Source organism: Equus przewalskii, chromosome 26, assembly GCF_037783145.1.
Source record: "Equus przewalskii isolate Varuska chromosome 26, EquPr2, whole genome shotgun sequence".
Classification (NCBI taxonomy): domain Eukaryota; kingdom Metazoa; phylum Chordata; class Mammalia; order Perissodactyla; family Equidae; genus Equus; species Equus przewalskii.
Window position 1 is genome coordinate 24,577,987 of NC_091856.1, and position 15,389 is coordinate 24,593,375.

At 39.2% G+C, this 15,389-nt stretch overlaps 1 protein-coding gene across 1 annotated transcript in view; it reads right to left on the reverse strand.

Moving 5' to 3' along the window:
- The window catches only part of C5 (complement C5), an 83,820-nt gene that overhangs the window by 47,951 nt on the left and 20,480 nt on the right, over positions 1 to 15,389 (reverse strand). Inside the window, exons 8-17 of the mRNA XM_008519304.2 lie at positions 13,432 to 13,546; positions 11,644 to 11,770; positions 9,426 to 9,541; positions 7,350 to 7,535; positions 5,856 to 6,059; positions 4,347 to 4,556; positions 4,072 to 4,221; positions 2,917 to 3,046; positions 1,823 to 1,885; positions 550 to 747 (exon numbers count right to left, since the gene is read on the reverse strand). Coding sequence (XP_008517526.2) covers positions 550 to 747; positions 1,823 to 1,885; positions 2,917 to 3,046; positions 4,072 to 4,221; positions 4,347 to 4,556; positions 5,856 to 6,059; positions 7,350 to 7,535; positions 9,426 to 9,541; positions 11,644 to 11,770; positions 13,432 to 13,546 — 1,499 coding nt within the window. The remainder of the gene's footprint in view (positions 1 to 549; positions 748 to 1,822; positions 1,886 to 2,916; positions 3,047 to 4,071; positions 4,222 to 4,346; positions 4,557 to 5,855; positions 6,060 to 7,349; positions 7,536 to 9,425; positions 9,542 to 11,643; positions 11,771 to 13,431; positions 13,547 to 15,389) is intronic.

Consider the following 15,389-nt stretch of genomic DNA (forward strand, 5'->3'; position numbering starts at 1 on the left):
GTTTCGCCGGTTCGGATCCTGGGTGCGGACATGGCACTGCTCGTCACGCTACATTGAGGCGGCGTCCCACATGACACAACTAGAAGGATGTGCAACTGAGATATACAACTATGTACCAGGGGGATTTGGGGAGATAAAGTGGGAAAAAGAAAAAAAAAGATTGGCAACGGTTGTTAGCTCAGGTGCCGATCTTTAAAAAACAAAACAAAACAAAACAATGAGTCAGCTTTAAACTTGTCCTGGATCTTGACTATAAACTAGTGCACTCTGCTCTGTATGTATATATGTGTGTGTGTGTGTGTGTGTATATATATATATGTTTGTGTGTGTATATATGTATATAGTATACATATATGTATATAGTGTATATATATACACTATATATATCTCTGTTGATTCCCCAAAATAACTTTTTTCTTACAGGCATTTACAAACTATGTTTTCTACTTTCTATTTTCAAAGAGCATGAAAACTGCCTTTCTCAGCAGCATAAAATTACACAAAATTCCTCATATTGGGCAGAATCCTGACAGAAAATGTCAAACTTACGCAGCCTTCCCAATTGTATATGTTTATGAGATTCGTTAGCACGGAGCTGTTCTGCAATGGCACAGCAATCCTTGAAGACTTGGACGCATCTTGGGCCTATCGTAATCCGCGCTGCTCGCTGCTCACAGGTTTCCAAATCATTCCGAAAGGCTCCATCGTAACAACATCTCTTTATCTTTGCATGTTTGTATTTAGCAACTGAAATGGTAAGAATACAAGTGCCTTTGATTCTGAAGAGAGTCATAACACCTTAGGCTTAGAAGGAATCTCAAAGGATACCCACTTCCTACTGCCCTATAATGCCTCTCCCCACAATAGCCATGGCTAGTTGACTGACCAGCCTCCCTTTGGAACTACTTTAGGGAGAACGTGGCTTCATGAGGTCGTCTATTCCAATTCACACTAAACGGTTAAAGGGCTTCCTGCAACTAAGCTCAATGAACTAACTCTTGAAACTGTCTCCTTGCGTTCAGCACCCTTTGAGTAAAATAAGTCAACCATCTGAGAAGCCTTCCAATATTTGAAGGTAGCTCTCATCACTTGACAAGTGTTTCCTTCTTCAAACTAAATATCCTAATTTTTCAGACACTTCTTCTATGTTATGGTTGTGGACCCTCACTGGTAGCATCATTCTTCATCATAGGCACTCAAATTAATCGGTGTCTCTCTTTTCACAGGGTTAGAACTTAGAATGAAAATAACTCATATACAAATGGAAGGAATTATATTCCTGTAAGAGTGACTGTTAGTTGAACTCAGGTCACAGACTCCCAGTTCAATGTTCTTGCTATTGTAACATTGCCAGTTATCATATTTCTATTTAAATAGTTTTAAAATAATTTCTATTAGACATTTCCCAAAGAATAATCCAAAATACCATTAAGTGTTTAATATATGAAATAGAAGAGAGAGATGTCCGGGTACACCCCAACGTCAATCAAATGATGGGTTTTGTCAGAATACAATGGAAGAATATGATTTTAATTGCTAGATGAAGTTTGTAGAGAGGAAATATTTGTGACAAATAAAAGTTAATCTTTTAGACTTTAGAGATAGAAATACTAAAGATTAATTTTCAGATTAAAGTTATGACAAATGAACTGTTGGATTTATTTGGATTAATCTTTCTGAGGGAGGTGACTAGATATCTGTACATATGTTTCTTTTCACCTATTTTATCTGAATTAGGGGAAATTAGATAATGTCTAGTTTTCTCTAGCTTTTGAATAACATGATCACAACTTTTTACAATCATATGAAACTTTTAGAATACCTTCTTCCTCTATTCTCTTTTGCAGCATTCTTCTTGGCCTGAGAATTTCTTTACAAGGCTCATCTGTTTAAAACAAAAAAAAGGTAAAGAAGGAAAAGAATAATAAAATCTCAAAAAAATAAAATTCCATGAAATTACTGAAGTTTTTAAAACGTTCATAAGTCATTCATTCATTCAGAAATATTGAGAGCCTGATTTCGACTAGGCATTGTGTGCTACACATCTTAATATGACTTTTATCTTGGAGGAGCTCGTGATCTAGTGTCAAACAGCACGACTTGTTCAATCTGAGTTTGGTTTCAAATCCTGCAACCTTTCTGATTCACTGATCACAAAGAAATATCTAAGCATTTAGAGCGAGTAAAGTTTTTGTTGGGTATGCTATTTTTGTTCTTTGTGCTATATTATTACAAATAATAGTATCAAGTTTAATTATGAACAATTTTAAAACCATAGAAAGAAGAGGATTAAGCTGTGGTCCTTGCCCTTAAAGAGCTCACAGTGCTGTGGTTGAGACAGGATGTATAACTAAGTCTAAGGATGTGCAACAATGCACTGCTATTGTATTACTTATGTATAGAGCTAAATAGCTAAAGGGCTTCCTGAAACTAAGATCTAGTCCCTACAATGTTCTCCCTATACAAAGAGGAGGGAATGATCAATTCTATACAAGAAAGTGGGCTCATAGTGTAGATGATTCTTACATTAGCTTCTCCAGGCTAATAAAAGGGAAAGCAGTCCCGAGGAGCAAAGGCCCAGAGGCGTAAAGTAACATAGCGCCACCCAAGAACTACGCTTGGTTGTTTAGCTTAAACATACGGTAAGGTAGAGCAGGATGAGAGAGAGCTGGAGAGAGCTGGAGAGAGCTGGGGAGAAGATCACAAAAGGCTTTGAGTAGTTCACTAAAGAATTTGTACTTTATCTCGAAGTCCAATGAAACATTTTATACAGAGGAGTTACGTAGCCATGTCATTCTGAGATCAGTGTAGAGAATCTTCTCGGAGGATGGACAAAAATGAGATCTGGGAGCAAATAATCAATGTAAATTTCAATAGTCAACTTGAAAAATAAACAAAAAGTGCTGAGCGTCTTACCATTCTCTGGGGTGTCATCTGCGTTTGCGTTGGTGAGGAAGGTGAGTCCAGCCAGGTGGAATACATCTGCATTGTTGCGGCCACCACCTGCCCCACAGCCCAGGTCGTTCTTCTCTAACGCCTGTAAGACCTGTCCAGAAAGGCAAAACGTTGAGCCTATTCAGCTGTATAAGCCATTCCTCTAAAGAACTAAAGGTACGAGCTGTTACATGATGATAAACTTGTGAAATACACAGGCCACTCATTCATCATAAGACCAAAGACCACATTTCCCAACTTCATTTCTTTAGCTTGTCCCTTTGTATTTATAAATACATACCTTTTCAAAATTACATCAAGAACTAAGTCTTGATCTTTGACGAGGAATTTCTTAGACCCCAGCCCATGGTGTTTTGTACATGGAATGCATGCTGCAATCAATATAATGCCCCCCTCCAAAAAAAGAATGTGAGTAAATGCATGAATGAGTGAATTAACAAAAAAATTAATGTTTAAGTTGCTAAAAAAAAAGGAGCAAAATCTCTTGTGTTTTAGGGCTCTGGATTGGGAGTGGATGAGGACTTGTTTGGGGGGGCTTATTCCAGTTTTAATTTTGACCCCAAATGTCTTTTCCTTTCTGAATGTTTTTAACTTTAAGTTTCTCAGTTCTCTCTTGCTTGTTCAAAGAAATTCAAGACTAGAAAATAGTAGCAGAGCATAGGGGAGATAAAGGGGACCTTAGGGGCACTGAATCATTTTCAAATTCTTTTGCACCACAGATTTTAATGAGAGTAAAAAAACAAACAAAACAAAAACTCAGAGGTTGCTTGTCCAGTCTTCTGTTGTGCTGCTAATATAAAGTTCCCCTGTCCCATATCCCCAAACCCTCCCAACTGATGGCACTTTTGCTCCACGAATAGAATTGCTAGCATGCTCAAATGTTTCTAAAATGCTTAACTGTGCACTTGGAAAAACAAAAAAGAATCGATCTGTCCTTTGGGAACTAACATCAGGACGGCTTACCCACCTAGAGCCACTCTTCTGAGTAGATTCTAGAAAAGCAAGCCCAGTCTTCCCTTAATTCTTCCTCCACAACCTACCCTGGTGGCCACACTTTGTGAAGCACTAGGCAGAGCCACACCACACACCAGTAACCAAGGCCATGCCCTACTTAACTCTTTCCATAGGCCTCTTGGTCTTCATTTGGACTCCGTATATAGCACTGTCCACTGCTGATAAAGCCACCCAGGAATCTGACTCAGTTGCCATATTAAGGGATACTTGTTGGCCTGGAGAATATGCACCTGCACTTGGAGACAGACGAACCTAAAAGGTGATTGGAAAAAGAAAAGAAAAGGTCAACTGTATGATAGAACTTCACAGGGTAGCTGCGTTTACAGTCTCCTTTATTCAGAAGAAAATTTGAGTGTGACTTATAATTTGGGACTCACCTGGAGCTGGTTGCCACACTTTTCTTCAATATTTAACCAGACCGAGTCAGACACTAATTCTGCTGTCTGCTCTCCTGTGACAATGTAATAGACCAGGAGACGGGCCGAAGGAACCATGTTCTGTGTCACTGGAATGTTTATACTTTGATAAGATGAATCTGGAAGTTTCTCCCTTGTGCCAAAGTGAACAATTTTGCCCTTGGATAAAATCTGAAAATAAACAGTAGCAGCAACAATAACTACAAAAACAAAATCTTTGCTTCAGGATAGAGCTTGGTGCTGGAGTAGGAATTATGTTAAAGAAAAAGAAAGTTAACATGTATGGGCCTACTATGTGCCAAGAACTTTCACATTTACTCAACTCCTTTAATTCTCACAATAAAGCTAGGGATTAAGTTCTAAATTGGAGGCATAAGGTTAAAAAAAATTACAAATCACGTGGAGCCAAAACGTCCTCAAAGATCTCTTAAATTGTCCTTAGAGAGCAGGATTGCATATGTGGTTTTTGTATGTCATCCTAAACAAGTTCCCTAATTCTTCAGTCAATATGACCTATGGTCCTCATTTATGTTTTAATTTCTTCCTCAAAAATGTTGAAAAAACCATCACCACCTCTTTGGCCCGGCCATCAGAATAACTCATTCTGTTTCTTTGGCAATTCTTGGGAAGCTCTTATTTTATTTTATTTTATTTTGAGGAAGACTAGCCCTGAGCTAACTACTGCCAATCCTCCTCTTTTTGCTGAGGAAGACTGGCCCTGAGCTAACACCCATGCCCATCTTCCTCTACTTTATACGTGGGATGCCTACCACAGCATGGCTTTTCCCAAGCGGTGCCATGTCCACACCCGGGGTCCAAACCAGCGAACCCCGGGCCACCAAGAAGTAGAATGTGTGAACTTATCCACTGGGCCACTGGGCCGGCCCCAGCTCCTATCATTTTAGTCACATTCTTTCCCAAGTTTCACTGACAGGCTTGATTGGCCACTTCCGTTTAATATGAGTGATGTAATAAGGCTGTTGCTGAACTGTAGAATTGGAACAGGTGTGATATGACTCAACTCTTAAGAGTAGGATTGGGGTCCCCCTTTTGTGCCAAGAAAATGCACATATTTGAAATAGGTCTAGGCAAGGCGTGTCATCTTTGGCCATGAAATAGAGCGGAGGTAATGTGAGAGTTGAGTCAGGCTGTCTCTGTGGAGTAATCATGCTCTCCTTGGTGAAAGGCATATCAGACAAGGAATTCAAATCAAAACCTTCGTCTTCCAAGCTCAGTGTCTATGACTATGACTATGACGAGTCCTCTCTGTCCCACAGTTCTGTGAAATGGTCATGAAAATCATCCCCTATCATAAAGGTTTTTGAAAAACTGATTATTAAATTAGATGATGTTCTTGAAAGTGCTTTGTAAAAATAAATGTAAGGAATCATTCTAATGCTTCTGTATAAGCAAACGAGAATGTTCCAGGTGGGGGAATAATAGATGTAAATCTATCATTATTGTACTTACCAAGTAATTATAGTGAGTTATTTTGTCAATAAATGGACTTTTGGGGGTAACAATAATACTCAGATGTTCTCCCACGAGCAAAGTTTTATAATTTTCAGTCCAGTCAATATAAAGGTAACTTTGGCTGAGAGATGAATATGCTATTGCTTGGTAATCTTTGCTGGCCTGATTTTCTTCCGGAAGATGTGGGTCATCGGTCCTGACCTGAAAAGGAAAATTTCAAGAAAGACATGTGGACTGTGATGTAATGTTTTCTGTGAAACATACTCTTTAAGTTCCTTTCTTTGCTTTATAAATTTCTAAATTTCACAACACCAAATGCTAAAGAAAAAACCCCTCCATTACTCCAAAGTTTGTACAGCTGTGGTATCAAGTAACTTTATGAAAGATGATGGACAATAATTAGGATAATATGGGGTTATGGGCTGTGGTGGGAAAGTCTGGTGAAGTGAAGAGAGAAAGATGCTCCCAGAACAAATATTGGTAGCCTTCTTGAAATGTCATGGCAAGTTGGGTACACTTCTCCTTATGGATTGGGATGAGAGGAACTGGGGTAAGAGAAGGGCAGACGTGGGGAGGTTTTGAGCTTGGAGGATGGGAGCTATGAATGAACATTACAGAGGCTCTCTGGCCCATTATTTTGGGAAGTAGTGGCACAGAGGAGTGCTTATAAACATGGACTGGGGCAGAAATGACATCATGGCAGCAGTATCCACCTTTGACAGTAAGAAGTTAGTAGCTCATGCTCTGGAGTGAGATATGCACTGGTTTGCATCCCAGTGCCACCATTCACTACCTCTGGATAAGTTATTTAACCACAAGAGAGGTTAGAAGCCTCCATTTCTTCAGCTGCAAAATGGCAAGGATAATATTCTCTAACTCATAGAGCTGCTTAAATGGGAATTAAATGGGTTCTACATAATGAATGCTCTTAGCACTATGCCTCCACTTCAAAAGTGCTCAGGAGGTGGCAGTGAACGTGTGCATACTGCAGTCATTGATGTGCATGATGAGCTTGCCCATTTTTTATATGGGATTGGGAACTTAAATGTTACTTGCTGGGAGAGAAGACTATTAGGTGAGCTCTAAGGCAGCGTGGTTCACCCAGCTAGAAAACAGGGAGGCTTCCACATGTGACCCTTGTGTGGCCCTGAACAGAGATAAAAAGTTGGGGGGGGAGGCGCGGGGAGAGAGAATATTCCTACCACTGACTTCCACTGCTATACCTATTCTGAAACTTCTAGAGTCTAATATAGTCTTACTGATGTAACAGAAAATAATGATTCCCAAACTGATAGATTTATCTACCTCAAGGACCATTCAATGGATTAGCAGATTGCCCCTGGTGGTTTTTTTTTTCTCTGGATGCAAAATTGTGGAAATGTTCACTGGACTCACGTATAAAATCTGCCACATCTGTTTTGCACGCTAGCCAAAACACACAGTCAAAAGTACACATTGTCCTAGAGAATTTAACAGGAGAATTCAGCTCACGTTAAACTCCAGCACCGTCACTCCAGATGGGAGATTAACCACAAATGAAGCCACTCCGTCACTGGACTGCGTTATGCTTTTCTTTGACTCCAAGTCGGACGTCTCTTGGTTGACATCGACCGTTTGTGCATTCAGGGTCACCGGGACCCCTCCTACCACTTGGTCAAGCGAATCCTTCACCTGCACCTGTTTGTCAGAAAGTCCAGATCCATGTCAACAGCTCATCACTTCTTTTAAAGCACAACAATTCTGAAATAATTTCCCTTCCTCCCCACCACAGTATAAATTAATCATGTTTAACTCAGGAAAGAGAAGTATGCTCTCAGTTTATAGAAAGGTTGAATTTTATTTTGTTAAACCATTTTTGAATGGATTCCCTGTATGTGAAGCAGATTCAGAACATAAATATCATTCTGTCAAGTAGATGTGATAAGATCTTCTGCTATCTAACTTCTGTGTTTCTTCAACTGGTTTAGGACTGTATAAAGGAGAAAATGAGGCAATCACTTCTGGGAACGATTCTCCTGGATATGAGAAGCAATAAATGCATCTTTTTTTGCCCCTTAATCTCTACCTCTCACCACCATGCCTATGGTCATATATAACTTCCACAAAGATATACTTCACTTTTATATGTGATATTAAATATATAAGATATTTTAAAATAATATAAATATATTCTATGTAATAATATATTTATGATATATTATATATTGCTCTATATTATCTGTAATATATTATATATTATCATATGTATTATACAGTAATAACCAACTCTAGTTGGTCTAGTGGTTAAGATTTGGCACTCTCACCACCACAGCCCGGGTTCATTTCCCAGTCAGGGAATCACACCACCCATCTGTTGGTTGTCATACTGTGGCAGCCATGTGTTGCTGTGCTGCTGAAAGCTATGCCACTAGTATTCCAAATACCAGCAGAGTCACCCATGGTGGACAGGTTTCAGTGGAGCTTCCAGACTAAGACAGACTAGGAAGGCCACCCACTTCAGAGAAAATTATCCATGAAAACCCTGTGACTAGCAGTGAAACATTGTCTGGTAGAGCGTGAGAAGGTGAGAGGATGATGCATAAAGACTGGGCAGGGTTCCACTCTGCTGTACACAGGGTCACTAGGAGTCAGAATCAACTCAAGGGCACTAACAATAACAAGTCATGTAGTAATATATTATAAATTATTATATATTATATACGTACACAAGAAACTATAGGCATATCCAAAGCTTGCCTGGTCTTGGTAAATCTTTTTCTCTTAAAATCCAGTGACCCACAATGAGCAATAAGTCACACATTTTAATTGTACTAAAGTTGATTTTTAAAAGCAACATGTTTTCAAAGAGTAAAAAAATAAAACATTCTGCTCTAGCTTTCTAAATTAAGGACAGGGAACAAAAATTTCCATTTGATAAATAATTTTTAAAAATCAAGTGACTGTTTTAACTTCATACTATCAGCATTTAAAAAAGGAAAAGTAGAGGAAGGAGAGAAAACATTAAAGAGGAAGGAGAAAGCTAAAAAAGACAGAGAAAAGAGAGTCAGGGAGAGAAAGTCAAGATGAAAAAGACAGAGAAGAACACAGAAAGATGAGCTCAGACAGAGTTATTCACGAAGAGAACAGAGAGTGAAAAGCACAGAAATGCAAACTCAGAGACACACAGGAGGTAAAAAGTGATAAGAGAAAGGGGTTTATTTTCAAAAGTGATATCTCTTTCTTAAGGCTTTTAAAGAACAAGCCACCAAATAATGTTAAATGTTAGTATTTTTTGAACTACAGACTTATGGGATTTTATTTATGTATCATTTAATGCAGTGCTTATTTAGGGATGAGTAACACAAGCTATCTTACTAAATACTGACACTTGGGTCGAAATCACTCCTGAGGCTGAAGCTGGCCTGCAGTTTCCCACCCCTGTCCGCACCCTCGGGAGGGGCAGGTTTCACAGAGTGAGTTCCCTCCGTGACTTGCCTCTTCAGCATCCTTCCTCTGTTTGCCACCCGCCATGTTTTCCGTAAACAGAAAAAGACAGTCATACTCATCAGTCTTCCCCCCTTCATCTACCTTCACAGAATATGGAATTCCAGGCTTCAGGAAAAGAGGAGTAGCAACCAAATTCAGTTTGTAGGGAGAGAGGACATATTGGATGCCAGGAATTTCTGCCTCTTCAGAAAATCCACCTAAAGAAATGACAAGGATCATGTTGACCTTTTTAAGGAGCATAATGATCGGCATGAGCATCTGTTTTGTCTCTATATGTCTCTACATGCTCATTCATTCACTCACTCTTGCCACACTCATTCATTTACCAGTGGTAGGTAGGACATGGGTCTTGGTTCAGAGGGGCAGCACAGAGAAGAGCTTAGACCTCAGCAGTTTCCAAAGCCTTATGGACAAGACTTGTATGTAGAGAGTGGACGTAGAGCTATAGAACTGGACCGAGGAAGAATGCAAAGAAGGGACACCACCTTTTCTCAGTGGTCTGAGTTTCAGTTGAGTATATGCAAATGATTAAGGAGAGAAGGAAAGGGTAGGCCAGAGACTGAGTCTTACAGGGGGTTCACCATTAGAGCCCAGGGATATGGAGAGAGATGGAGAGGAAGACAGAGAAGAGTGCTTGAGGAAGAGAGAACCCTCAGAGTCCACTGGCAGAGCCCAATAGTGTTACCGTCCAGCTAAAACTTAAGCTAAACTATTAAGAACATGTAAAGCTCTAGAACTCCCAAACTCCTTTCCAATATTACATCCCTGACAACCCCTATACATACTTCAGCCACTTCAGCCAACTGGATAATCTGCTATTCTCACAGATCAAGCTTCGCTTCCCACCCTTGGTATATCCCCTCTGTGGAGGGTGCCCCACTTCACCCTGTAGACCATCCCTGTCTCAAAACCCTACTTATCCTTCAAGACTGATCATCTTCAGGACACTGTTCCTGGTTGCTCTACAATCGTCTAGGAGCTCACCTTCTTCTGAAGGTCAATAAGCATTAAGCACTTTGCTTAGAGCACAAATGGAATTTCTTTTTGTAACATTCTTTGTTTACCTGTCTTATAGCTGATGCCAGTTTGTAAGCCACCTGAGAGCTAGAATTAGACATCATTCATGTTTGTAAGCCTGCATGTTTAGCAGTACTCTTTGAATATCTCATAAATATTGTATAAAGTGAATTAATTTAAAATAAAATGAGGAAAAATAAAAGTAAGAAAGAAACATTAAATAATGTCAAAACCGATAGCCAGGGAAGGAGTATAAAGTCACCACTGCTCTCCAACATCTACTGAGCATCTGATACGTACCAGGTGCTCCATAACTGGATAATTACCTCAATTCTTCATTCTCCCACCTAGAAAGACAAATTTAAAGAGGTGGGAGGGACCTTAGGGATCATCTGGTCTAACTCTCATTTTACAGGAAAAAAAAAAAAAAAGAACAGACTCATTGTGGCTAAATTATTTGTTCAAGGTTAATTGAGGACTCAATATAAACCTGAAAGTATAAAGAACATTAATAATCAAGATGTACCAGAAGTAAGACAATTTGACCCAACTTGGACTAATAATGAATGACTATTAAAAACCACTGGAGGAGGGTTGAGAGCACTAGACAAGATGTTAAGGATGCTAAGAAAGTAGTAGGTGGACCCACAAAAGAAGAGGAGGAGGAGGAGGATGATAAGAAGTAGAGGAGGAGGAGTGCTAACACTTCTATGGTCTTCACCATGTGACAGATACTGTCTTAAGTGCTTTGCATATATTGACTCTGATCCTCACAACGCCCCTATGAAGGATATACTATTATTGTAGCCATTTTATAAACATTGTTACTTCCAATTTTAGATAGAACTCCTGAATATTACAGCTGAAAAAGGCTTTAGGAGGCATTTGGTTCAACTTTATTATTGCACAGGAGTCTAAAATGATAATAGTAATATCTTTCATTTGCATAGCACTTTATCAGCATTTTTACATACATAATCTCATTTTTATTTTGATTCTTGCCAAAGGAGAACATTGGGGTGCAGATGTTCAAGCCAGATCACCTGCAAAGCCACTCAGGATATCAACTGGGCGGATGTCATCCCATTTTTGTAGTTGAGGCAATAGGGACCCAAGGACTAGAGATGGGCATAGCTAGCCTCTAATCCCAATTTTTAATAATACACTTTTTAATAATTTACTTTTTATAAGTAAAATTTAACTAAGAAAGAAAATAAAATATGAAAGAATCATAGAAATTATTTGTACTTTTAATATGCTGTCTAAAAAAAAAGAAACTTACCCGTAGACTCTGTGACTGTGACACCTATATAAAGGTACTTGTCGTTTATATCTTCTAGACTTTCATAGGACAGTTCTTTAATTGCCGTTTCAGAGTTAAATGTGACTTGAGCAATTCCATTTATCAACTTTTTAAAAGGGGAAAATGAAAGAGTTATTTCAGAGAACTTACAAGGAAAAATTAACAAAAATCTGCTTTTACTAGCCTCTAAATTGAAGGCAACTGTCAGAGGAATCATCACCAAGAAAGTGAATGACTTTTTAATTGTGATTAATTTTTATTTTAATTATGAGTTCACAATTAAGTCTGAATGTTATTTTCTAATTTATTTGTATAGAATTATAGACATGCAAGAGTCTTGAACATCACATGTTTCAACAGATCTTTTTCGTACTAGCTGACTTCCAAGACATCATCCATCTTTCTAGGCCTCTCGGCTTACTTTTGCTCTTAATTGAGAGCTTGTTGGGTTTTATGATATTTAATTTGTACTTCACTGCTTACATGTTTAAACACTAATTTAAAAACATACAATGGGGAAGAAGATATGGGGTTAAGTCATACCACATTATTTTGTTATTAACCACAACAGTAAAATAGATTTTGCCTTATTTTTTCTTCTAAAATTGAGTACCTTGAGGCCAGAGATTTTTGTCACAGCTGACTTTAAATTTCTTTAAATATCTAGCATAGCATTGTGTCTAGCATAGAATCTCGCATTAAAAAGAGGCATCTAATTTATATCTTGAATAAATAAAACTGTGTTTTGAAAAGGCAAACCCTAAATAAGTGATGATGCAAAACTACATGAATGTGCAACAGTGAGCCGAATGACGTGAGCCCTTATCATCTATTGTATAACGTCAAAACACAGAGCAAGGGAAAAGGGGACCAGGGCTCTAAGCTGAGCTCCAGCAACCACTACAGCACTTAATCACAGGCAAGTAACTTTCCAATGAATTCATTTGCTCACAAATATTTACAGAGCACCTATTTGCCAGGAACCATACTGGCTCTGGTCATATAACCGGAACAATTCAGATCCACAAAGGGTTTAGTGTAGAGAATGATAGAAAAGTAAATAAGCCATTACAATAAAGGTTTTCTCAATCTCAGCACTATTGACATTTTGGACAGGATAATTCTTTGCACAGCTCTGTGCATTGTAGGAGTTTAGCAGCACCCTTGGCCTCTACCCACCAAGTGCCAGAGCACCCTCTTCCCCAGTTGTGATAACTGCAAATGTCTCTGGACATTGCCAAATGTCCCCTTGGGGGTAAAAATCATCCCCAGTTGAGAACCACTGCAATACAGTGAAAAACATGCTCCCCTGAGAGAGAGTCAAGGCCTAAGGGAGCACTTGGTGGGGCAGGAGTTTAGAGGAGGCAGGGGGACTTCCCAGAGAAAGGGTGTCAGCTGAGACTTAAAGAATGAGGAGGAATTAGCCAGGCAAGGAGGAGGCAGGAGGTGACAAAGGGAAAGAGCATTCTCAAGCAGAAGGAGCAGGCCGCAAAGACCTAGAGTCAAGAGTGACTAGGATAAGTTCGAGAAACTGGAGTGATGAGAGCAAGGGAGAGAAAAGGGGAAGATGGCATGAGATACGCTGGTGAGGGGGGCTGATGCCAAGGAAAGTGGACTTTATCCTAAGGACAGTGAGAAGCCAATAGAAGATTTTCAGCTTCAATTTCTACACCTATACAAAATAAGGAAGCGCACCAGATGATTTTGAAGTAACTTTCCATCTCTAGCATTCATTTAGGTGCAAGCAAATGTGTCTTGACATCTTACCGTTGTCTTTTGCGTTGCTTTTTGCATCATTTCTTTTTGATCATCTTTTAAGTCTTCTCTTATTCCAAAAAAGACAAAAACTTCAGCCTCACTGACGACTTTATTATAAAAATATCTGTCAAACAGTAATGCCACAAAATTGTTTTGCTAACATGGCTACAATAATAAAATTCAGATAAAATGGAACAATTTGAAATTACATAAAGCACTTGATTCTCTTTATTTTTTATTTTTTTTATTTTTTTAAAGATTGGCACCTGTGCTAACAACTGTTGCCAATCTTCTTCTTTTTTTTTTTCTGCCCTTATCTCCTCAAACCCCTCCATACATAGTTGTATATCTTAGTTGCAGGTCCTTCTAGTTGTGGGATGTGGGACGCCGCCTCAACGTGGCCTGACCAGTGGTGCCATGTCCACGCCCAGGATCCGAACCCTGGGCCCCAGCAGCGGAGCACACGAACTTAACCACTCGGTCACGGAGCCGGCCCCTTGATTCTCTTTAAATTGTCTTCCATGCACTATTGCATTTCATCCTCACAAAACTAGAATAATAAGGCCCAAGTACAGATTTCTATTACTATGTGCTAGATGAAAAAACTGATCTGAAGGAGATCAAAAGATTCAGGTCCAGGGCTCTTTCCTACAGGACACCTCACTTCTTCAATGATTTTGATGTCAGTCGGGAGCTGCTCCCTAGTTTTCTTTCATATCGTTAAAAGCAGCATGTCCTGTCTAATCTCATTCTTATAAGTTCTTTTTGAAGATTCTAACTGCATGTTTCTTTTTTAGTTTAGAATTAAAGTAACAATAAAGAAAACTTCCTGCAGAGCCAACAATTCTATAGCAAGAGCTAACTTTCTTTATTCATAGTTTGAACAAATAAAGTAAGGTCTTCATCAAAAGAAGCCAATTTCTATAATTCTCTAAGTGAGACTTTTATGTTGGTTTAGACTAGGTGGCAAACACTATCTGAGAATAAATGCTAGCAGGAGAGACAGTATAAGGTAGCATTTGAGGGCATGGACTGTGGTACCAGACAGACCTTGTGACTTACTAGCTGTGTGATCTTGGGAAAACTACTTAACACTTATGCACCTCTGCTTTTCCATTTTCAATATGGGGATAGTAATAGTATCTACCTCATAGAGCTTGCATAAAGATTAAATAAGCTAATATACACAGAGTGGTTTGAAATGTGCTGACACACAGAGCTATACAAATTGGTTATTGTTATTAATAACTACATGATATTGTCATTTTTAAATGACCTAACCTTTTGTGGTGGATTGCTTGCAAAATTAACCCCAATTCTCCACTTCCTCATGTATCCACCACTTTTGCAGCTCCTACCATGGAAAGGGTGTGAAGGGAGTCTATTTCCTCTGGGCTGGTCTTGTAACTTGCTTTGGACAAAAGAATGTGATGGAAACAATGGTGTGCCAGTCCCAAGCGTAGGCCTTAAGAGGACTTTTATGCTTCCATTTTCTCTCTTTGAGCAGTATTGCTGCTTCAGGCTACCCTGTTGGATGATGAGAGACACACATGGTCCAGTCATCCTTGTAGCTTCAGTTAACGGCCAGCCAACAGCCAGACGTGTGAGTAAAACATCCCTAGATCAGCCAGCCCCCAGCTGACCAGCCAACTGACTGCAGGCACATGGGAGAGCCTAGCTGACGTCAAACTGGACCAGATAGGCAGAACTGCCCAGTTGACTCGTAGATGGTTGTGGTTTTACGGCATTGGGTCTTGAAGTAGTTATGCAGCGTTAGCTGGCTGATTAAGCCGTTAAAGAATGATAAGAAGTGAAGCCTTCATATCTCAGTCCCAACATCCTAAGTTATGCTGGTTCCTAAACATACACATTGAACTTAAATCTTCAGGATTTTTTGGCTAGTGAATAACCAACAAAGCTACAGTCAGAATCAGCTAAAATCAGAATGAGTAAATAAACTGTAGGCA